Source organism: Nyctibius grandis, chromosome 6 (assembly GCF_013368605.1).
Source record: "Nyctibius grandis isolate bNycGra1 chromosome 6, bNycGra1.pri, whole genome shotgun sequence".
NCBI lineage: Eukaryota > Metazoa > Chordata > Aves > Nyctibiiformes > Nyctibiidae > Nyctibius > Nyctibius grandis.
In genome coordinates, this window is record NC_090663.1 from 59,046,442 (window position 1) to 59,070,470 (window position 24,029).

The window sequence follows — 24,029 nt, forward strand, 5'->3', positions numbered from 1 at the left end:
GCTCCCCAGTTCAAGAGGGACAGAGATCTACTGGAGAGAGTCCAATGGAGGGCTACGAGGATGATTAAGGGACTGGAACACCTGCCTTATGAGGAAAGGTTGAGAGACCTGGGGCTTTTTAATCTGGAGAAGAGAAGACTGAGAGGGGATCTAATGAATGTGTATAAATATATGAGGGCTGGGTGTCAAGAGGAAAGGTGCAACCTCTTTTCACTTGTGCCCTGTGATAAGAGAAGGGGCAATGGATGCAAACTAGAGCACAGGAAGTTCAACCTCAACATGAGGAAGAACTTCTTTACTGTAAGGGTTACAGAGCACTGGAACAAGCTCTCCAGAGAGGTTGTGGAGTCTCCTTCACTGGAGACTTTCAAGACCCGTCTGGATGTGTTCCTGTGTAACCTGCACTAGATTGGTCCTGCTCTGGCAGGGGGGTTGGACTTGATGATCTCCAGAGGTCCCTTCTAACCCCTAACAGTCTATGATTCTAGGAAAAGTGAATATGTATTAAAAAGCTTGCATGTGATCTATAGCCTGGGTTGAAAATTATAGTACGAATTAGGATTAGCCATTTAAAGAATTAGCAGCCAAATTAAATAGTTGCACTCCTGAAGAAAACAGAAAAGACTTGTCAATGGTTTTCAGACAGCTGTTCTTGACATTAAAAAGGGCTCTTTAATTTATTTCAGCCTTTTGGAGATGAGTAGAAAACTTGGTATCTAATGGGGTTCAATGAGAAACACTGAAAATTTTTCAACAATAATGTGCTGGAATGATGTTTGCTTCCCAAGTGTTCAATTTTGGCTAAAATTATTTTTAAAACTTTATAAAGTGTTGCTAAGATAGAGCTTCAGAAGTTCTGATGGTGTTAAATTTCATCTAAAAAGGTCTTCAGAAAATATTTCAATAATTCATAGTATAATTTTTTAGAGAAAAGGAAAGCACAAGTTTCTGGTAGAAAAGAATGAAATATTTCAACAAGATTTATACATTTTTGGTAAGGGAAACGTTTTTGTTAGATAAAAATCTTGTTTTGAAAAGCTAAAATAAAGCGAACCAGTTCAAATATTGCATTGTTTTGCACTAACAAAGGAACAAGATTTTCAAGAACTCTTGTTTCTTTTTTAATTTATTTTTATTTCTTCCTTCCTTTATTATTTCTTCCTTCTACATGTTTTTACCTTCCTAGTTCATTATACAGAAATAGAAGATTTAATAGGGCGTGAAAGGGAGAAATTGACAAGGTTGTTTAAAAAAGAAGGTGTAGGAGAAGTTCATTGAGAAATATATTACCATGGAGAAGATAATATTCAATAGTTGTAGTAAATATCAATGCTTTGTTATCAGTTCCACTCTCAGCTGGTTGCTCTGCCTACACTAGAAATCAGGCAGGCTTACTTGGAAGACTGACACTTTGCATCACAGGAAAATAATGTGTCTAAGGAGAGGCTCCAGAGCCGGTGTAGCTCCCTGGGTAAGGTCCCATGGATGTCAATAGGCTTTGGATCAGAGTATGAAATGAGTGAAGCAGTGCTGGCTGCAGTATGCAGACTGCTCGAGCAGTACCTGCCAGCAGCGGTGGTTGGGACAGGAGTGGTGAGTTTTTGTTTTTGACTACAGTTTTACCCAAAAGTCTCAGCTGGAAGTGTGTGCAGTCAGATTTTTGTGGTGTGAGTAAACACAAACAGAATCCAGCCATGAGCTGCAAAAAGCTGAGAAAGTTTATTCTTCAGTTTCTATGAAAAAAGAAAACACAACTTCAGGCCATTATACAATACAAGGTTAAAAAAAAAAAGAGTATCAGAAAATGAGAAAGAGAAAGAAAGGGAAGCAGGTACTTGATCTATCTCTTTGTTGTGAGTGGACCCTTTTCTATGAAGCAGCTTCTAGATTTTCTACCTGCAGGGGAGAAAATAAGACACTGAAAGTACAGCTCATAATAGGAAAAAGAAATAATCAATATCATACTTTCGCATTAGTAGGAAACTTGCTCTTACCGCTTCTAAGCATGTAGCATGCCAGCAGACTGCTCTCCGCTGACCTGCATTGCTTATCTTTCAAGTGAGAGGAGGAGGTAAGGGAATTTTCAGTGACAGAGTGCCTCACCTAGAGAGCCGGCTTCTTCACCTGCTCCTAGAGGCATCCACCTGCATCCTAGACAAAATGAGAGAGAGGTGAAACTACCATCGCATGTTGAGAAACCCCATGGCCTGCTATGGAACTGTGCCCTCTGGCAGGGGTAAGTTTCCTTGGGCTGGGCCCCTAATGAGGTAAAAACTAAAGATTTCTTACCTCCTTAAATGCCACGGTCCATGCTCAGATGTGCTCAGCATAGTAGAAACCAAGGAGGAATAATCCTCTACCCCAGCTCCAGATTTGTCCCATTCTACCACAGCCACAGGCAGAATAATTAAACAGTCTCAGCATTTGGAGATTCATGGAAAGTGGTGATGAAGACACTGTCATTCAACCACATCATTTCAGGAGACCACAGGATTTTCCAGGTCCAAACCCTAGCACCACAGTGGACTGTTTCGTCAGGTGCTAAACTTCATGGGTATTATTCCAATGACCAAGGCAAGTTTTTGTGCTGAATGAGAACCAGGGTTTTTTCTTTGTTCTGTGATGATTTTGGTGCTTGGTCACTATGTACAGTAGAGTCATCAGCCTCTGACATAGAAGGCTAGAAATCCTCAAAGCCTTTACAAAGAAGGCTTTGGACATTCAGGAAGTCCAGAGGAATGCTACAGGCACAAACTAGCATAATCTCAAAAGTGACTGAAGTTACGGGGTCCAATTAACCTATGTCATGAAATCCCACATATCTTCAAGGTAGGTAGCTCATCTTGTGCAAGGGACGTACCCAAGAAATGTTATGAAAATCTGCAGGCAGGATGTACATCCAGTTGAAGAAGCAGATAACAGCTCTAACGTTGTTATTACTGTTAACCAACAGCAGCTTTTGGAAGAGATGTGGAGCATAGGGGAAATGTTGGTTGTTCTACATCCTCGGTTCATACTATTTCATACTGCACTGCAATCTGAGCATGCCTCTAGAGACTGACTGATCCCTTTCTCCAATGGGATTACAATAAGTTAAGGGTGTTTCACATGTGACAGGTCAGGTGTCTCCTCAAACATCCATGTTTGCCTGGTACATTTTCCCAGTTTTCTTTAGTAGCAACACTTGAATTTTCATTTATGTCCACAGTGGGTGTCTTGGGAAGCCCTAATGCAGACAGGTACCATGGACTCTTCTCCAGACACCTTCCATTCCAAGTGCCTCACCAAAATCTGAGCCACGTCAGCTTTGACACATTTCATATCCTTACAGAAAATTCAACACAGAACAAACAATACCCCTAGAAGCCGAGTAAGTAATATCCTACCCTATCATCTTAAAAGAGCACACACTGGTTAGAAAACTTGCCCTAATGAATCAGTTTATGCTTAGCTGCCAGTGTGTGAGCCGACACAGGCAGGACGCAGGAACAGCCACAAGACCACGGATAAAATGCAAAGAGCAAGTTTATTCCCATTACCTCGCAAACCGGGGGATCTCTGAAGCAGCGCCCGGGGCAAAGGCACGCAAGCGGGGACGCAGGCACCGCGGAGCTCGGTTCCTGCTAGACAGAGAGTGAGAGATTCCGGGCCTGCTGCCTTCGCCTGTATATAAAGGATTTCTAGCAGGCGATAGTTTTCCACTGTGCTTTGATGTTTCTCACAGCAGGGCAGGAATCTCAGGCATGAACAATTAGGTGCCCCTGAGTCTTATCACAGGCCTATGTTATCTGAATGCAGATGTTCTACTTGTCCAGCACGCAAGACTAAACAACAGTTACTAGTATGATATATGTGTTTTTTGGCACCCCAGGTGCAAGTCACTTGAGCGTATTTACAATCCTCCTCGCCAATCTTCCGTTATATTCCCACAGCCAGGATTATACCTAACAACTCTGAAGTATTATGTCACCTACCACATTCCTATAAGACTTTATATTGAATATTGAACTGGTGTGCTGCTACTATAAAGGCCCTTCATACATTTTACCTGCTCTAGAACGGGTACTCCAGGCAAGGGCCATAAAAGAAAATTATCAAGTCATTACTCAGGTATCAATATTTTTATCACGCATCATTCATCTGTATGGAGTAGCCTTACTCCAATTTCTATTCCTCAACCTTTCTGTTACTGAGGAATTTCCATCCCTCAACATTTTTCATGAGTCCTAAAAGGTAATCGATACCTTTGCTGGTTTTCAGTGAAATATGCAAGAACTGTTACAGCAAAAGTTAGGTATGTTGTCGAGATAGGCAATACTTTATCATTAACATCATGGATGATGGTATTGATCTCTTAGTCATCACGTAAAACCCTCCATCTTATATTCTGGGGAAACATATCCGCCACTGACAAGCGAAACATGCAGTTCTGTGGGCTGTATTGAATCTTATATAAGAAATATTTTTGCAGGTAGATTTTCTAGAGCTCTGTATTGTAGAAGACTATTTATTATCCCTAGGAAGAGCCACCCTAAATTTGCCTGTACAGTCAACGTGGATTGGCTATAGCAAATCCTGTATTTGCACATTGAGATTATTCACTATCGTGAGCATTTTTTATCCACGTTGAGTTTTCACATAAGAAGCATGTACAGGCACTTGTCTTGCATCAGGTGTTGCAGTTCACTGGCAAATGCGCATGAAAAATTCAAAGAGTTTAGTTTTGTCTGTTTGTTTTTTCACTTTACATCAATTCTCAACCAGTAGTGCCTTAAAGCTCCTAAGCCGTCAGCAACTCCATCTTTCTAAGAAGAGTTTTAAAAAAAAATGAGAATATTATAGCTCAGTTTTACCTAGTGTTGCTGATGATATTGCTCAATTAAAAAACATTACTTTAGTCCAGGCTTAATTGAAGACTTTTTTTCCTGTATTCTTTCACATTAATTTTAGGTATTTGAAATAATATCCTTCATTAAATCTAATTCAGCTATGCTTCTGAAAAAGGAGTCTTTCTTTTTTTCTTTCAATTTATAGTCAGAACCTAATTTTAGAAGTCCTAAAATAGGATCCTTTAGTAGTCAATGGACCTCTGTAGGTCAGCTCATTCCAGTTCAAGATACAGGTTCAAGACAGATGGGATGAGTAGCCCTCTTTCAAATGACAAGTGATAAATAAAATAAGGCAAAATTAAACTCACTGTAACATTTAATCAAGATATATCGTGCACAACACTGACACAAGGTTTTTCTAGGTTGCCTGCTTGAGAAGTTTGTAGGTCATATCCTTATTTGGTTTGTATACATGTTTTTTAGACATTTTGGAAACAATTAAAAATCTTCTCTTTGGAATAATAAATGTAAAAATTAAAAAAAACCCCTAAAGTATACTTATAATTAAGCTTAAACTGAATACATGTTAAAGCAGAACTTTGTTGTATGTGTGCTTGACCTTAGGCAGTTGAGCAGCCTATTGACAGTGAGAGGATGATTTAGGTCTACCTGAAAAGTTAAGGTTACTCTTAACAACTTTCTAGTTTTAGTCAAAACCTTTTGTAGGTTTGTTGGTATGTACAATCAGAGGCAGCTATAACACACACTTTCTAAATGGCTGGACAATGAATTCACCTTTTAATTGAGCTGGATTTTATGTGTCTAAAAAAGGAAAAAGAAGAACACATGTAAAGAAGTTTTACACAGTGCAATTGTTTTTTTGTAGCTGTAAGAGGGACCATGAGTCAGACATTTCTCAGGTTTCTATCTATACCATAAGAAACACTTGCATTTATGCCTGTGCTTTTAATGAAGCAAGTAAATCTTATTCAAATGGGCAGGCACCCTAACATGTTCAAAATTACCTGTTTGAGTGACAAGTATTTCTGTAAGAAAACAGGCCCTTCTTTCAGAGTGCTTTTAATTTAAGAAGTGAAGCGTCTCTAAAAACCTGGGAAAAAAACAGGACTTCCATTTCTGTGAAAGCATGTTTAATTTTGAAACACATAAAGATTTAAGAACTCAAGAGAAAACGGTAGCTAGTTTAAATATGAATTGTATTAATGAGAAGAGGGCAAGAATCTTGTCTTCTAAGTGGTTATGACTCATACCTTCCAATTATAGCATGCATAGATCATACTTCAGTAAAAAAGAATATCAAGCATCCTCTGGATGGAAGAAATTCAGATATTTGGTGAACCAGTAGCTGATTAACAGGCACCAGACCTCATCTTGTAAAAAAAACAGTGAGCCTGAGTCTTTTCTCATTTACCCTGCTGTAAAACACAAATAATCCTGCTGCTGCCAATGAAGTTACTTAATTGTTGAAACTCATATGAGGGCAGAATCAATGAAAGAATGTCTATGAGTTCCAGTTTCTGACTTCATTCAGCTTTCAAAAAAAAATACTATGGTTTTAAATGTAAACATACACACAACTCCATACCCCTTAAAATAAAGCTAAAAGTCCATTCCCAAAGACATATACTAAAAAAAAATACAAAAAAATCCCAAATCATAAAGCTCTGAAGTCCAGTCACTTAATTGCCAAAGCATAGTTTGCATTTGCTCAGTAGCAGTGGGGCACAATGATGCAGCCTGCAATGAAGCATGTTTCTTCTCCTCTAGCCTGCTAGTGTGCTGCTCTGTGCCTGGGAGGCTGCAGGGACCTTGCATGACTCCCGTGTGTTTGAGGGCTGCCAGAGCTGCCCTGTGGGTCTTTTGGATTGCAAAAAATCTTCTTGGAATTGCAGAGAAGGCTGCAAAGTGCAAACGGTGCCTCGCCAGCAAGTAGAGGATAGTTCAGATCAAGTGCTGTGTTTCAGAGGACTTCTTGAGAATTTAGAGGAAAGCACAGAACAGCTAAAGGGCAATCTCTGAAATGCCAGTAAGGGAAACAGATGGCCAGAAACCTTAAAAAAAAGGGTTTTATAACTAAAAAAGCATAAAGTAAGAGGCTGTTTTTCCTAGAGGACTTCTGCAGATGAGGCAGGACCAAAGGTGGCTGAGGAAGCAAACTGCAATGGGTAGAGGAGCAAAGTTTCACCATGAGTAGCTCTACCATGAGAGGTTTTGGGTTTTTTTGGTTTTGTTGAATAGCTGGGAATCAGATTAGTCAGAATTTTGTTCTGCCTCAGTCTTATTTTGTGCTACTCTTATTTCTTGCAGAACCTATAACTGCATCCATCTCTTAACTTATATTGATGAGATTTTGCTTTCTTTTGTGCATGTTATCTATAACCTCTGTTCCTTTAGGTTTTATTACACACATATTTTGCAAGAAACTGGATCAGTGAAGCACAGGACAGAGGAATTTGCAATGAGAGTAGGATTTTGAATGCAAAGGGTGGCTGAGTACAGGGCTGACTGAACACCGCCAACGTCAACTCCAGCAGAGCCCTGTTTACATACAGCACTGACTCCCAAAATTTTTGGCCCCTGGGATATTACTATTCCTCAAACTTCCTTGTATAGCCAGATCTAGCTGATAAATATCACAATTACGGTTACTCCTGAACATGCTTAGCTGTAGATCATTTACCATCAATGATGTTAAAAAATTATTTTCCCTAAAACAGTCATACTTCCTACTTCCAAATACCGACAACACACAGAGTGCAGCTGCACTGCAGCTCTACAGGCCCCCACTCTGGGGATTTGCACTGTAGAGGAATTGTTTGCAGTGACTTTGACCTGACAGGAACCAAAAATGGTTTTACTATGGGAAATGACATCCCAAAACTGCTCCTCTCTGGGCTCAGAGAGACAGACATACGCGCAGAGGAAACACTCACCAGTCTCAGGAGAAGTTGTCTTCACAGAAAGAAGTTTGACTCCTTCTTTATCTGATTGGGCCCTGTTGAAGTCAGAAAACATGTAAGCAGACAGTCAGCATGCAGCTCAGCGTGCGTGTTGGTCAGCCAAACAAAACTCTAAGATCATGATCTGGAAGAGGCAGCACCTATGCCAGTCTATGCTGGTGGGCTTGAAATGGCTTTGCATGGGATCACGCATAAATCCTGGTGGTGGAAAACACCATATAGCAATATCTCTGCAAACACTTTTCTCTTAAAATACGTAATAAATCAAGTTGCACGACTCCTGGTTCAATCTAGTGCTCGACAGAAGTAGTACGTCTAGGGGAAAAGAGGAAGTCATTTTTTTTCTCTGCCAATACAAGGCTTTTAGCCACATTGAATTGCAAGAAGGACCACTCCAGACGTCCGTGGAGTCAGGGCTAGCAAGAAAATCAGCAGCCCAAATGTTGCTTTTGGTCATGCAAAACATAGAGGCTGCAGCCATACTCAGTGGCCTCTAGTATATATCTTCTAATGGATCTTTCTCGATTCCACTCTCCTGAGACTCCTTATGCCAATACTGCTTTAACTGAGCCTCTGCAAATGGACAGTGGAGAGAAGATGGGACAGAGGAAAATTAAATAATGGGGGACACAAGAAAAAGAAAGAGAAAAATAATCCAGAATAAAAACACATTAAAACAAGTGAAAACATGAATAAAAGAAGGGAGATGGGAAAGGATGGGGGAAAAACCCAATCAATGGGGCAAAAAATGAAAAAAAGAAAAAAAACCCTGGGCCAATTGACCCTGTGGCACAGTATAAGCCATTTATCCATTTCAAAAGGATCTCCTGCAAAGCAGCTGAGAGCCATCACATCTCTATCCATGCTGTAACAGCTGCTTATCATACATACAAGTGTACAATAACTGCAAGCACATCACTTTCAACAGGATATTTCTCTTTGGGGAGGCAACTGCTTATTATGTTTAAGCAAAGAAAGATCAAAGAAAATCTTGTGCAGAATCTGCTGCATTCACAAGTGCCCCATGATAGATGTCAAAGCAATAAAAAGATAGGATTTAACCTACTGTTCAGTGCCGTTCTCTTGTCTCTCTGAAAGAAGGAACAAAGTTAATATCATTTTGACCGCTGGAACTCAGTTAAGTAAACATTTAGACATATCTATTGCAGCTGCTAGCAGAAGGCTTAGTTGTGATTGTGCAGTATTGCATTAAGTACATTAACACAATCAACCAGCTTGAAGGGCAATTGGTACTTTTCTGGTTCATCTTCCCAAAAGATAATCATGTCATCTATGAAAGTGAACTGATATTGCTCGGACTGATACTTCTGGAAACCAGGGAGAATGATATGTGACTTGCACAAGAGCACAACAGAAGCGCATTTTTCCCTGCAGCTCTCAAATCCCCGGCTAGCTGGCACAGAGGAGGTTAGCATGCATCGGTTCTTGAGTACATAAGAACTGAGGTAAAAGATACAGGGTGAGGGGAGTGACAGAACAAACTGCCAGGCTGTACACTCTAGGGGGGTTTAACCTGGCATGACATCTGAGAAGAGTCTGTCACCCCCGCCAATGAGGAATGGGTGTCTCCCCAAATGAATCATATACCGAACATATTTTATTCTTATGTGCAAGTACGGGGAGATGGATGGAGTTGAGAGGTTACATCAGAGACAAGGAGCCAATTCTAGCCCCATGGCACTGGGCACAGGGATATCCACCTGTGGGGGAAGCACACTGGATAGAACTGAACAAATCCTGCAGGAAGCACCACAGATATTGATCTACTCTAGCTTCCAAGTGAATTTGCTAGTACTGTGCCTGCTGGCATTTGTGCATGGGGGAGGCTGTTGAGGAAATGTTCTTCACATCATATCTTTACCTCTTGACTCCAAATATTCAGTAATTTCCTAAGCAAGGATCCCACCTTCCTCTGTTTATCTGGGTTTGATTTTCCGTGTCATTGGCTAAATTGGTTGTGACACACTGCTTGCCTTGGTCTACAGCTTCAACACCCTGTTGTGATTTTATATTTCCAAGGCCTGCTGGTTTCACAGTTGAAGTTCTGCACAGGTCTCCTAACTCATGCCAGCTCACAGGGAGAGAAAAACCAGCCTGGATTCAAATCTGGGTGTTCACTTAATGGAGAAATACACTTGCCTGTGGCCCACTCAGGCAAATGGAATTTAATGGAATTACACCCCCCATTATCTTAAGTATTTCATGAACAGCAGTGAAACAGATACTGGCTTTAGCTGATCTGTCAAAATGACTGTTTCTGAAAACACAGTTTGCTCAGGGATTTTGTGCCCATGTGCATTATACTGTAACTGGAAAATTTTACTTCTATATGCATGATGTATAAGTGTGTTTGTGTGTATGCATATATCAGGTATTTCCTAAAAGAAAGCATTGATATTTATTTGCCTGTATCTAGAATAGAGATAAAATAAATACAGTGATTTTGTTAAACAGTATCTCCAAACTTATTTTTCACTGTCTTTTTCTACCTGATTGACTGAGGGTGTTAGCACAGCTGTTTGTTAGTTCTTTGTAGCTGCAAAAGCGTGAACAAAAAGCTTTATGACATTATATATTCTCCAAAAATCAGAGACGTTTTTGCTCCCTCTGTTCTTCCTACTGATTTTGAAAATGAAGTGCTACTTTCCTACTTTAGGCAAAATACTTTGAAATACAAGAAGCTTTCCTGTCAGACTACTGCAACATCTATGGTTAAAGTAATCTAAAAAGACCCCAGAGACCTTTTAATAATAAAAACCACATTGACCTTTTTTCCCCCACAGAGAAAGCAAACCAAATACCTGGAGTTTTCTTCTGGCACATTCTGTACAAAGCCACCAGTGAGAAGACAGAAAGGGTAATGACTATCAAGGTGATGACAACTGGCAAGATAACGCCTGCAAAAGAGAACATAGAGTCAGCTTGGGGACCAGTCCTGATGGCCCCTAAAGGTTTTGCAAAATAGTCATGTTTCAGGAATAAATGTTTAATATATGGAATTTCTTTTTCCTCTTTTTTGAAAACAAGACTCATCTGAAATTCAGCAACTGAAGCGATTATTTCTCTTTTAACTTTGTACGCCCAGAAAGACACCAAGGAGTTACATAATTCAGTAGCATTCCCCACAGCACTTACAACCAGGGATAGAAAATGCAAGATCTCCTTTTTAAATGAGGACATTTCTTTCCTTTTATTATTTCCCACCATCTGCCATTTCCTGACAGGTGTTTCCCAGCCAAGAAGCAAAAAGGAAAGAATTATGTGACGAAGAGAAGCTTTCCCGGGGAAATATATAAGCCCAGTTTCTCCCCGTTTATCTTTTTTCTGGCAGCAATCGGCCACACTCAAATTTAGCAGCCGCTTTCTCACCTGCGGGCCTAAGCCCTGTCTCGGGAGAGGCTGTGGCTGCATTCCCGCAGCCTTCCTCAGCATCAGCCATCATGCCTGCCCGATATTTAGAAATAGCATCTTTGATGGCTCTTGATGCAATTAATATTTAATATTCATGTAGATGTGTGTGTGCATCTATGGAACTAGAGGGAGAACCTGGGGACAAGTTTACAGTGGAAAAACATCAAACATATTTTGCTAAGCCAGTACTTTGGGTAGGAAATAGCAGATCTGCAGCAACATTTTTTGCCCTAGAGATGCATAATATTAAAATAAAAGATTAAGTAACACGCATCATGTGTCAAGTGCTTGAAGAGTTCGCAGAAGACTCCCTCCTAGTCCTTCTCTCCCACGACAATATGAAAAATATATTCATATAATACATTCATAACAATATATTCGTATAATATGTACTCATAATGGTAAGTGAACAATATTTTCATACGTTTTCTTGTGTCTTCTCCCACAGGAGATGACTCTGTTCACATTTTTTTCCAGTTTTATCACTTTGACTTTAGTCCTTGGGAATAACTGTGCTGCTCTCCAGTAAGAGTGGTGTCAACTTGTTAAGCTCTGTTTCTCTTTGAGAGGAGTTTTATAACAGGCAGTTAAATTGGGTTTGTAATAGGGTCTGTCTGGTAAGGCTAGAAATAAAACTGCCAGTTTCATTTCTCTGCTGCTCCAATCACTCTTCGAAAGCCAAACTGATCACCTGAAAACCCAAAAGCTGGACAATAAAGCAGGAACACTCACTAGAATAGTGGATAGCACTCTCTGGCACTTTCTGGTTTCCCGAACTGCTCCCAGGACTGCCAAAAGCTAGATATGCAAAAGAAATGTTGCCTTTCAGGTTAACATGTAATTGCCAGAACTCCCCAAACAGCTCCCTCCAAAAAATGACCCTCCAAAAACAACTTCTGTGTCCTCAGTTCTGGAGCCATTTGGTGCTCCACAGTTATAGTTCTTCTCAATAATACCTGGATAACTTGGCAAGAGGGGTGGAAAAGTTTATCCAGTGTGGCCTAGAAGAAACACACACTTTGCATGGCTGCAGTCTTCTCTAGGATCATCTGCTTGTCCACGTACAGGTTATGAGCTACCAATGACAGGTTACGGCCCTCAGCCATCCTCTCAACACCTGCCTCTTAGGTATTTGTAAGCATTGATAAGATTCCCTCTCAGTCTTCTCCAGGCTAAACAAATCCAGCTCTCTCAGCCTTTTCTAATAAGAGAGAAGTTCTAGTCCCCTCCTTTCATTTGTCTGGCCAGAGACTGAAACCTCCTGGGGAAAAAATGATCACTTACTATGTGCTTGTGTGGTGCCTAAACAATACAGCTGCAGCTGAGACATTCTGATGCTATAGTGTAGGAAACAATGATTGTCTGAGACCCTTATCTCTGAAAAATCACTATGTTTCTTTGAAGAATTAGTTCTCTCTCCGCGGTGCCTGTCTGCTGAGGGGTGATAATGTAAGGATGGAAACTGTAAGCCATCATCAAGTGGTTGAAATAATTTTTATGAATTCGCAATTCTATGTGATTGCTTTAGATTTCCCAGGGAAATACTACTGCCCTTTTCACTACCTTACCTCATATACTGCATGATATACAGGGTAAGCAGGCAATTATCACAGCAATGAGTTATCCTGGATACTGACTGAAAATGTCAACAGAAACAAATTACACTGAAAAACATGAATGTGTATCTCTGCATTCGTGCAGCATCTCCTCAGGATTAAAACTGAGGATTCAAATTCACTGGTTATTTTTCTGGTTCTCTCTTAAATGACCAAGATGTGAGTAATGCAGGAAAGAGAAATCCATAGGTTAGCATTTTGACTACTTGAGACCATCAATGAGAAATACAGTAGCTGAAAAGCAGCACTACTGAAAGCCTAAAATGGATTGAGGAATTAAAACATTTAACTCAGTTATCCACTTCATTCATTGAAGTTTCTCACAAGCCAGCCCATCACGTCTACTTTCTCTGGATCTGGAAAGTCAATCTGGAAGATATTTTCCAGCTATGGAATGATCTGGGATCAGAATAACAATTGGAGTAGTACATCCATCATGGTAACAGGAGGGACAAAACTTTGCTGGCAGCAGCAGCAAGAACTGCATGGACCAGTACAAAAGAGACTGTTTCCTGATAAGCCCAGAGAAAGGAAAATAGGACAATACAGGTTCACTAGCACAGGAAACTCTTGCCTTACTCTGGGACCTGCTGCTCCTAACCACAGGACGAAGAATGAGAGCCACTGACAAGAACAAGCTCCCCTTAGTAGACACTCATATATATATCAATTTCCCATTGCATCACACAATATTCCAGGCCTGATTTTTTTTGTGTTTTCTTTTCAGTATCTGCTAGTCCAACATGGCATTCAGCTGAAATCACAGCAAAGTTACTCATTGCTACAAGTTGAGCATCACTCCTCTGCTTCTCTGTACTATGCTTCAGGTTCATTCTTCCCCCAGAGCCTCCTTGTTCCCTGAACATTTCCTTTCCTCAAGCTGCCCCCTCCCACTCCACACCAGCCCTTTTCATCAGTGTGCACAGAGCTCTTACTTGTTGATTCTGTCAGGGAGCTCACATGAAGGCCTGCAATAAAACAGAAGGAACAGGTTTGTTAGGAGCCGTTTTAAGATTAGGTGCCCAGAGTCTTCATATCATACAAAACGGCAGACCCTAGCAACACGCTCAGTAACCCCACAAGAAATGCTGACCCAGAACTGACACGCTGACGCTGTTCCCAAGCCCAGAAAGTCTGAGCTGTGAAAGTCTGCGGACATCTCTTATAGATGGGAGCAGAATCCAAAGCACAGCCTATGCCAGGTTGTTATTCTGCTTAAGAGAAGAAAATCTTGAATTAACTGATACATTCCTAAAAAATTCCTTCTGCTAAAACCAAATAAGTGCCTGGGAGTGAATAGCTGGTATTTAACTGACAAATAAGTGTTTTAATAAAAGAACCTCAAATGCCTAATTGAGCCATGTCTTCAAGTGTCACAAAACCCTTTAAAAACAAATCTTCATTAATTATCTTGGTGCTTTTGGCTAGCAGACTGCCAAGCAGCAGGAGTAAGAAGAATTGGTAATGAAGAAGAAACGAACCTTGCAGAGCACTGTGAACAATACTTACCGGCCCACTACTGTCAGCTTCCTCTGGCCACTTCACAAGTTTTTGGTGCAGAACACTAATTTTTTGTTAGCTTTTTGTTAGTATGCTGCTGCTTTTGTGTGTCTAGACTGTAGCATGCTTGGAAATTAAAGCGGCTGTGAATACTTCACATTTGGAGGCTAGCCACAGACAACCATCGCTCCCACAGTGATTTTTATTACGTTGCATTAAATCTGTTCTGCGATCACTCTAAAGTCAAAGGGAGCCAGGCACCTAACTTGTCCTTGTCTTTGAGAATATCCACCTGTGTGAACTGGCAGTAAAACATTTATCTGTTAGTGTAAGACAGACTGTCTCTTGCCAGGGCGGGTGACTGCTACTCTGCCTGTCCGGTGAGGCCTCTCACACTGGATTACTGGAGCTACCATGGAAAAAAAAAAATCCCTCAAACGTTATATCCTCAGCAGTCGCTGATTATTTTGAGGTATAAATCACAGCATTTGGTCACCTTCCTCTAGGTTGGAAGGCACCATAAAAGCCCCCTCGCTGGGTCTCTTCAGGGTTCACTGCTGCCACAGCATCTGTGGGGAACATGGTGCATCTGACCCTGTCCCAAGAGCTCCCTGGCAGGACGTAACCTGCCATCACGTCCTCTGTGTTCCCGCTGTGCCAGGCTGGGAGACCACAGAGGGAGCAGCGCAAAAGCAGCTGTAGCTCCGGGCAGGCATTGAGCCTCTCCCCTAAGTGCCCAGGATTGCAGCACTCCTCCTCTGACCGGGTTCCCCAGGGAGGAATACAAATCCACTCCTACACCCTTGCTACTCTTTCTGTGCTGCGGACTGATGCTTTGCACAAAGACAGCTCCTACCACCGGAGCTGTAACATGAGTGAAGCACTTTATTCTACTGAGGCAAATGTACTCTTTGAAAACCAGAGTGGCAGCTCTTGTTTTTCCTCCCCTCCACACCCAGTTAAAAACATGGATCACTTGAGCCACTGGGGTGCAAATAACCACTTTTGCTAATGATATATGTGGCAGAGCTTTAACTGTATTTTAATCACTAACATGCATGAAAAGCACATTCAAGTTGAAAAGCCAAGTACTTAAAAGTCAGCAGTAAGAGCTCTTTTTGAACATACTAAATATTCGTAATGTTAAGTATTCTGAAATATATGGCTATTTCACCCTGGCTTCCTAGGATCCAGAGGAGACTTTTTTCCTAAGCATTTCATCATCTCATCAATCCATCTGCAAAAAGCAGGTGTCACCTTGCTCAGAGAGGATCTCTGTGATGATTCATTAGGCAATGTTTATAGCATGTCTGGGCAACATTAACAACAAGAGCCAAGGAAAAGCTTTCGGGAAGTTAATAACTCTCCTGTCAAAGGAGGTTTGGAATGACACACAGTGCAGAACACAGCAGGCATACCTGGCATTAAGGAAACATCCAAAGATTATATGATTGCTTGTTACTCAAATACTGCCTTTCCTTCAGCCTATAAGGAGTGGGATCCCATGGAAAAAATACCATGTGATCACACAGCAATTGTTGAACAAGCAAACGGTAAAGCCCTGTGCGTGTATATTCTTGGAGAAAGGCAGAAGACCTTGTCAAGTCTTACAAATAGGTCACTTCTCTATGGAGCTTCAAGCCTTGTCTCCCAAGCCTGAGGAGAGTTGAGCTTTCCTGAGAAAACCCTCCAAGATTATAACATAATTATACATTTTCCCTTAACTTTACTTTTGCAAAAAAAGTGAACCATCTTGGCTCAAATTAGGGCAAATAAATAAATAGAAAAAGCATGTCAAGCCTGAGACTGATCTCCAGGTTCACCCCAAAGACTTAAGGTTTGTCAAAGCTGTATGCAGGTGACATTACGCTCTGCGAACAGGAAGGGTTGGGTAACCTGCAGTTCAGTACCCACAGGCACAACCAAAACCCACACTGCTGTCCTGGCCAGATCTTGTCACTTCAGTAAACCCAGTCAGCAGAAATGATCCCAGGTAGGAAACATGTCAGCAGCACCCTGCCCTTCCTTCAAGGACTGTAGGAGTCTCCTGAGCCTTTGTTATTTTTAAAAAACTGCACACATCTAGCGCAATAAACCTACAAGCTTCTTTCCCAAAGATATCTCACTCAGATTCTGCTAGAGCATGAAAACTTATATAGGAAAAATCTGGTGCCCTTCTTTCTCTCCCTCCATCTCCAGTATGCAAGCAAGGCGCCAGCTCACCCTCTGTTCAGAGATTTCTCAGCCCTGCTGCACAAGCAAAGCTGTGCTTATCGGAGCAGTTCAGCAGGTGATTTCAGTTTGCATTTTCTAAATAACCATCCAGTGCCCTTTTTGGTGGTGGGTTCATGTGCTGCTGTTCTACAGAAAGAGGACAGAAGGAAAGGCAGCATTTCACTTGCTAACATAGTTACTGTAGTTGTTCTAGCTGTCTGTTCAGAGCTTACCACGTCCTTTGGGGCTGCGAGTTAGGGGGCAGATGCTCTGCATAAATAATCTGGGAAGATTTCCAGATTCATCATGAAAAGTGAGCTGTGCAACGCTGGCTGTGCTGAGTCCTCGTTGTGCAGAAAGAGGACAAGGATAAAAAATTCGGCACGTGACAGTGGTCTGATTTGAAAATACCTGCCTCAGTCAGTTCATTGCTGGTTAGAAGCTTGACAGATGGAGAAAGAGACCAATAGCTAACCTCTCCCCACTCTGTTCTCCAACAACCACTACCTAAGCCGCCTGGATACCCTGCAGTTTGCTGCTTCTGTTTCTGGAGGGCAGCCACATGAAACTGTGTTCACTGGCAAAACAAATGAATAAATCTGGCTGATTACTCAGAGGGGATACCACAATATAAATCAAAGCAAAATTAAGAACTTTAAAAACCCTCCTTTTCCTGACCATGAAATAGATCTGTAATTGTGTTAACTGAGGCTTTGCTGTTTTCCATCTCCCAGGCACTTTGATTTTTGTGTCTCTCTCTTTGTCAAGAAGCTGAAGATACAGTGGGTAATTTTTACCTAATATCACTATCCAGAGTTCCTACACAGTTTGCGTACAGGAAGAGTCAAACCCTCCTTGTCTTACTCGTAAGAATTTTTCTTAGGGAGGTGCCTCCTGTGAATCAAGTGAGTAGGATTTATAATTGGAGGAGTGCAATAAAGATATCAATAGATGCAGCAGGTTGATTCATCTGACAGTTTATTATAATAGATCATTTGATCTTACCACCCTGCTGTTTGAACTCAAGCTCATACTGCTTCCTGGGTTTTTTTTTGTTGTTTAGGTCACAGAATAAAAAGCTACAACAGTTGCAGCTTTTCAGATGTGTTTAGGCCCTGACTGATCCATTAAATCTCCAATTTTTCATTAATTAAACAAAAGGAGAAAATTAAATATTAGCAAGGAATCCTCTATGGAGGTGGAGAATGAGTAGGAGGTATATTATACACGACAGCCAAAGTTAATGTTAAGGAAGCGTGAGTGTCAATGGCACGCATGCAGGTTACTCTCTCTGCTAAAACCAGTCCCTATTGCCTTCTCTAGCCTGGGTGAGAACTACACAGCCCCTCCTCCGTTGCTCGTGGTTTCAATCTCCTTTAATACAGCAACACCGTTCTCTGATGTTTCTCCAAGTTCTTTCCTAGGCTCCCTCACTCATTTCAGTCGCTCTCCAACTCTCTGTGGCACTCCACCCACACTCTGATCTTTTGATATGGCTGATTGGAAATTTCTCTTCAGAATGTGCTTTCTTCTTTTTCTGCAGCAAGAAGAAATTTTCACCAAAATGGAATTTTTTTAAAAACAGAAAATGGTCTCAAAACTAAATATATTCTTTTGCATTGAGGTTAGCCAGCTGAATTATTTTGGTTGAGCTTACCAAATAGAAACATTCTGTTTTGGATCAATTTCACATTAATTTGTCTTCCCCCGAGCTCCCACGCAGAAGCTGTGGCTTATGTGCCTTCGGCTGCAAGCTCTACTATCCCCTATGGGCTGCAGCGCCAGTCCCATTGTGCATCCCAGTCTCTGCTCTAGTGAACAAAAGGTAACTAGCCCCTATAGAAGCTCCTGAATGTGAAATTTCAAAGAGCTGGGAAGAAATAATCTAATGGCAGCGAGAGAGTCAGCATTTCTTCTAGCCTCAGCACAGAATGAACCAACTGGCTTCACACTTGCATTGCTTTAAAAGTTATTAGGGTGCAGCATATGGCTTCCCGTGGCCCTGAGCAATTGCACATAGGAGAATAAAACTATTTAGAGGGAACAAAAACATTTTTTCTCAAGACCTTTAACGTATACAGAGAATAAGGGAGCAAGGGTGGTCTAAAGGTGTATCCATTTGGGATAAGCTACCTAACTCATCAGGGTGAGAAATGGGATTTCTTGCATACTTAAGCTGCAACAAAGAAGCAAGGAGCTAGTGCTGTGACGAGACAGGAAAGGTGTAAGCGTGGAAATCCTGGTGCGGGAAGAAGTGATTTTGAAATGGCAGTTTTATGGGAACTCAAGAGTATTGGCTATGCCAAGCATATAGACTGACTCCCCCTGGATAGATGGGTCCGTCCTTTCTCAGCCAGGCAATTATAGTCCTGGCATTTGGGTAGTCCACAAGATCAAGAAGATTTATTGGTTTTACAGAAAAGTGAGCAGAGTTAGGTGATGACTTTTGCAGACAGACCCAAGGAAGGTTGTAAAAGCTTCTGGGCAATTTTTAAATGTAAAATGTAACTGTACAAACAATGTAATAGGTAATTCAATACATGTGATCCCTAGCCAGCTATGTATTACAATTTCATTTTAACCTGAAGAATTTACCTGTTTGAGGGAGCCTTTAATTAAAAACATTGTAATTTACTGCTTTATTGCAGTGTACCAGTGGTAAGGTTTCCATACCATGCACGTGTCTGCCAAAAGACACAAACCCTAACAGAATAATCAAGTAACTACAGTGCACAATATATGCATTACGGAGCATAGGCTTATTGAAATAATTGCAAAGTATCCTCTCTAAATCAGTGGCTTTGGATTAAAAAGGAAAAAATCCCAACTTCCTTAAAATGCTTATTATTATAATATCTTTTTGCATGTTTCTAAGCATTTCAGTGCATACTGAGCATATGATAACACTCCACTTTTATATCCAATCCCATCCTCTATGAGGAAAAATCACAGTATACGCGCATGCTTATCTCCCACAAACACAATCCCGAGGTCATAAAGACAGTTTTGTATCCCTTGGGGGATGTTAAACATTAGTAATAATTGGGATACGCAAACAATGTCAGTGTCCTTATTGGATTTACACACATGTAGCTGAAAGTAAGTATTGAGTGAAGGCTCAAGAGACCTTAAGAAAACTTGAATAAGCAGTTCTTCAAAATCTAGGAAAGTTAAGCCAGCCAGAAGCATAATAAATGACCACTCATATGACCTGGCATCTACATTCACCGCTGTGTTGTTTAGTAGATAAATACACCAAAACACATCCAGAAAAGCAATAAAACTAAACTGGAGATGGGAAGGATTAATATCTTTTTGACCCTGCATGGGACCATGTTGTACTTTGAACAATGTAATTTAATTGGTAATGTGCATTAACTTGCCCTCCAGATTTATTAACAATTGTAAAAATTATAGCTGTTTTCTCCTTTGTCTCCTTTGCTTTGCAGCCAGAAAATTTATCTCAATGACCTCCTCTGGCAGTCAATGCTACACAATGACCACATACAGCATATATAAGGATTGCTATTATCTTTTGTAATTTATATCCTCTTGTAACAACATTAAGTATCCTAACTGAATGTTTTGAAGTTCACCCATCACTCATCATAACTTCATAGCTAGATGACATGGACACAGAGTACCCTGCATGAATAAGCAGGTGGCCCTCATTCCAGCACAATGCACAAGTGAAGAAGAGATTCAAAATTATTTGCATCTTTTTAACTGTATAGGAAAATAGAGTGTATGTTTACAAGACTTACTTGAGGTTCCAGGAGCAGAAGTGGTTTTTTGTAGAGAGGCTGTAGAAGAAAAAGACCATCCCTTAGTAGACGAAGCATCCAAACTCCCATTTTGTGCCAATTGTGTTCCACTTCCTTGTGTAGCTGGAAATGAGACAAACATTCATGTAAGATACACCTGTATAAGCATTGCCTTAGATCCTGGACCATCCCTCAGACAAATGCTCCCACCATCATAGAAGAGACTTAAGGTCAGAAAACACTACAACTTCTTGTAACCGCTTGTCAAGTGACAAATAATCCTTACAGAGTTGTTACTACTGGCATAGTAAAGGCACATTTAAAGCACATCCTAGCATCAGAAACACCCTCACATCTGTGCCAGAAGACAGCCTAGAGCTCTGACTTGGGAGCCCAGGATAATTAGACAGTCTTGCACCAAGAGCAACATAAGCAGAAGAGAGAAGCTCGCTTACTGCCCTCTATCTTTAACCTTAATTTAAAAAAAAATGGAAACAAAAAAAACCCAACTCAAACTTCAGCCATAACTGTCACATAATGTGATATTATAAAAAGTTATAGGGATTGTAATTAAGCGCAGAGTTAATTATTTAATTCTGTGCTGTTAAGGCCTAGGAAATAATATTGCCCTGAAAATTAATGTATGAAAAATTAAAGTATCTTATTTCTGCTCTCACACAGTCAATAGAGGATCAAGGCCATCTGTGTCACAAGATTTGCAGCCTAGCGTGAATCCAAGACGGTGGTGCAGTGGACGCCTGAGCCTGTGGAACTGAAGGTCACTGAATGACATAGAGAAAGAATTTAAGCTATTCCAGCACAGCTGATAATTCCTATGTCTACACTCAAACCTCAGCATAACAGGCAAGACAGTGCCTACTGAATAAAACATAGAGGTGCCCAAGAGTAACCTTATACTTCCTTTCTGATATAAATCAGAGATGTGACTGAGCTGTAAACTGTTTCCAGTGCCTCTTCATATGAATTTCAAACACTAGAACTAAAACAACTTTAAGACATGTTTTAGTTAAATGAGTGCAACATCATGCACATGCAACATGTGAATGTTGAGGAATGCTTCATCCCATGCTTTATGCAGAAACTCTGGTTACCAGTTTGGCCTCTCAAAGCACCCTTTTCTCAGGGAAAAAAAACCCAAAGCTCCCTATTCTACCACCACACACTTAACTTGGCCCTTTCCTTCCCCTTTTGTTTCTTAAGTGCAATACCTTGGAGAGGCAAGCTTCAAAAATCAATGAGCTAAGAAAGAGTGAGCTGAAGCCACTGGAGTCAGGGGGTTCATACAGCTTTGGGAACTGAGAGGAAGTTGACAGCCAGGGATGGTATCTTTGAAGATCGAGGCATGGAAGGAAACGATACTGAAAATTATGCTAAACAAGCTTAGATGCCTAAAAGTTTCCCTGGGATTCTAGTGAATGAGAAGCAGAATTTCACTGTCAGCTCCCTCCAGAAACCTCAGCATTGTACCCCTTCAATATGCAAGCCTAATCTGAAGTAGAGATGAGTGTAAAAAGCCCCTCTATATCATTTTTGACAATGGTATAATGCAAGGATCTGAGAACTTAATTCCTGCATTATCATCATAGAAGCTTTGAATGAAGCTTTAAAAGCTAACTTTTTCCACTTTTCATTCTTACTGTGGTTGCTTCAGACTCAAATTTTAGATGTTGAATTTTAATATGAGATCAATTTAAAAAAAAAAAGCAAAAACCCCAAAGAACCTCCTCTTTAAGATGCACGGGCTTGTAACAGTTACAGCAACCATCTTGTGTCTCCCTTATCATAAGTTAGTAAAAGCTTGCATGGGAGAATGAAAAGTAAGGCAGAATAACAATAAGCCTTCATGTGCAGAGACATTTGAACACAAACATGCTTTGTGAATGCTGCAAAACAATCAGGTGTGTGGGAGAGATGAGAAGGGAAGCAGTCAGTTGCCATGTAACCCTGCGGAGAGCTGTTTTCCCATGGGGATCACACGTTCCAGGCATCCTATCAGTCCTGGCAGCAGCCCAGCCCTGGGTGCTGCTCTTGTGTTTGGGAGCTGCGAGAACAGATTGTTCTCGGGAACACGGGCTGCGTGCTGGATATGCCTCGGCGGGGGATCAGGAGCAGGGGGATGGTAGTGTTTCCATTTCGTTTTTTTTTTTTAAATTCATCCGGGGTGAGGTTCTTCCTGCGACTCAGGGGTACCACCAGGTATGACTCACGCTTTTACCTAGAGCTTGGTGTGAAGCTTGTTGCATTTATTTCAGCAGGCTGCAAAACAGGCTGTGCGCTCCTGGTGTCAAGGGGTGAGTAGACGTGCTACAGTGCAAAAGACTGTGCCAGTTTTCACCACTTCCAAGATAAAAACCGCAACCTGGCAGGGAAGGTTCCCTTAATTCCACTGTACTACTGTAAGATTAAATCCTAGCAACCCAATTCTCTGCTGACTTGTGGCTTTGAAGTAGCTTTTAAACAGCATCCAAGCCTTACGCCTAATACACAGCATAGGTTCTACCATCAACACATTTCACAGATCGAATAGCTTCTGTGCCAAAAGCCTATGGGAACAGAAGCATCCATATCCAGCCACTGCTCACGTACGCACCGACAGCACAGTGCGCCTGCTAGAAATCTGCCTTTTTGGTAAATCCCATAACTCATATCTATGCAAGGTTTAATTTGATCTCAACAGGAGGAGACAGCACAAGTCCTTACTGCGGTGCCCGTGCTCTGCGTGGGAACAGGCAGGGGACTCTGTGAGGGCACACGATGACTCAGTTCTGCCATCCCCACTGACACATCGCTGCAGTAATTCATCACGCTTTGGCTCAGCCAGCTGCAGTGAAGATTTCTGCCTGCCTGGCAGGGGGAGGCCTGGGCTCGCAGAAAAGCGGTACAGCAGAGGAGGGCGGCGGCTGCTGCTGCTGCTGCTGCGAAAGCACTCACATCATCAGTTAATGGGTTTGTTGTCAACAGCTGATTATGAATAAAAATGGTAAAGCAGTGAAGATTTTAAAATAGCTGTCCGAATAGGGGTGATTGCTGCAGTGGCAGAACTCCCTGGTGGTGATGCAGCTCTCCCTGCTGATATTTTGATAAGATAAATGACAGTGTGTTAACACGTATTTGTCAAAGGGATAATCAACAACAGGGAACCTGAAGCTGCCCTGCAAAGCTGCTGTCTGAGCCTCAGGTATTTCCTTACTCTTTGTGCTCTGGAAACCCTTTATTTTCTTTGACAAGCTGAAATTCGACACATATCCTCACTTGATCTTAGCATGATTTTCTACTTAACCTATGTATAATCCACATATATTTTGGCATTTCCCAACAGTACTTTAAATTTCCTTTACAGCAGGCTGTTACCTAACTAGCTTTGACATCTTAAGATGCTTCAAGCTCTGCATATACTCTATGCACTGCAAAGCATACAGACACCTGTATGTGTGTTAAAACCTTACTTGGCCAATCAATGAATCAAGGAAACACCTTTACAGGGCAGAAGGAACTGCACCCAAACCGTGTTAAAAAGTCAGCATGAGGGCTTTGTAAGATGGAAGACTAACCCGTCTTCCTTGAGCTCGTATCTTTAGCATAAACACACACACAGGCCTCGCCCCTGTAATCAATAGCCTGAGAAACTATTTGCATTAATGAATGCATTCATGAAAGCTTTGAAAAATCCCA

The 24,029-nt window shown here is 41.3% G+C and overlaps 1 protein-coding gene across 3 annotated transcripts in view; it reads right to left on the minus strand.

Annotated features, from left to right (window-relative positions):
- The window catches only part of EMCN (endomucin), a 52,479-nt gene that overhangs the window by 4,260 nt on the left and 24,190 nt on the right, over positions 1–24,029 (minus strand). Inside the window, exons 5-12 of one of the 3 annotated variants that reach the window (XM_068402824.1) lie at positions 20,337–20,459; positions 13,794–13,826; positions 11,975–12,040; positions 10,633–10,728; positions 8,877–8,901; positions 7,784–7,845; positions 2,104–2,151; positions 964–1,896 (exon numbers count right to left, since the gene is read on the minus strand). In XM_068402824.1, coding sequence (XP_068258925.1) covers positions 1,841–1,896; positions 2,104–2,151; positions 7,784–7,845; positions 8,877–8,901; positions 10,633–10,728; positions 11,975–12,040; positions 13,794–13,826; positions 20,337–20,459 — 509 coding nt within the window. In that variant the 3' untranslated portion in view covers positions 964–1,840. Of the gene's footprint in view, positions 1–963; positions 1,897–2,103; positions 2,152–7,783; positions 7,846–8,876; positions 8,902–10,632; positions 10,729–11,974; positions 12,041–13,793; positions 13,827–20,336; positions 20,460–24,029 lie in introns of those variants that run through there. The other 2 variants (XM_068402823.1, XM_068402825.1) reach the window with 2 other exon arrangements.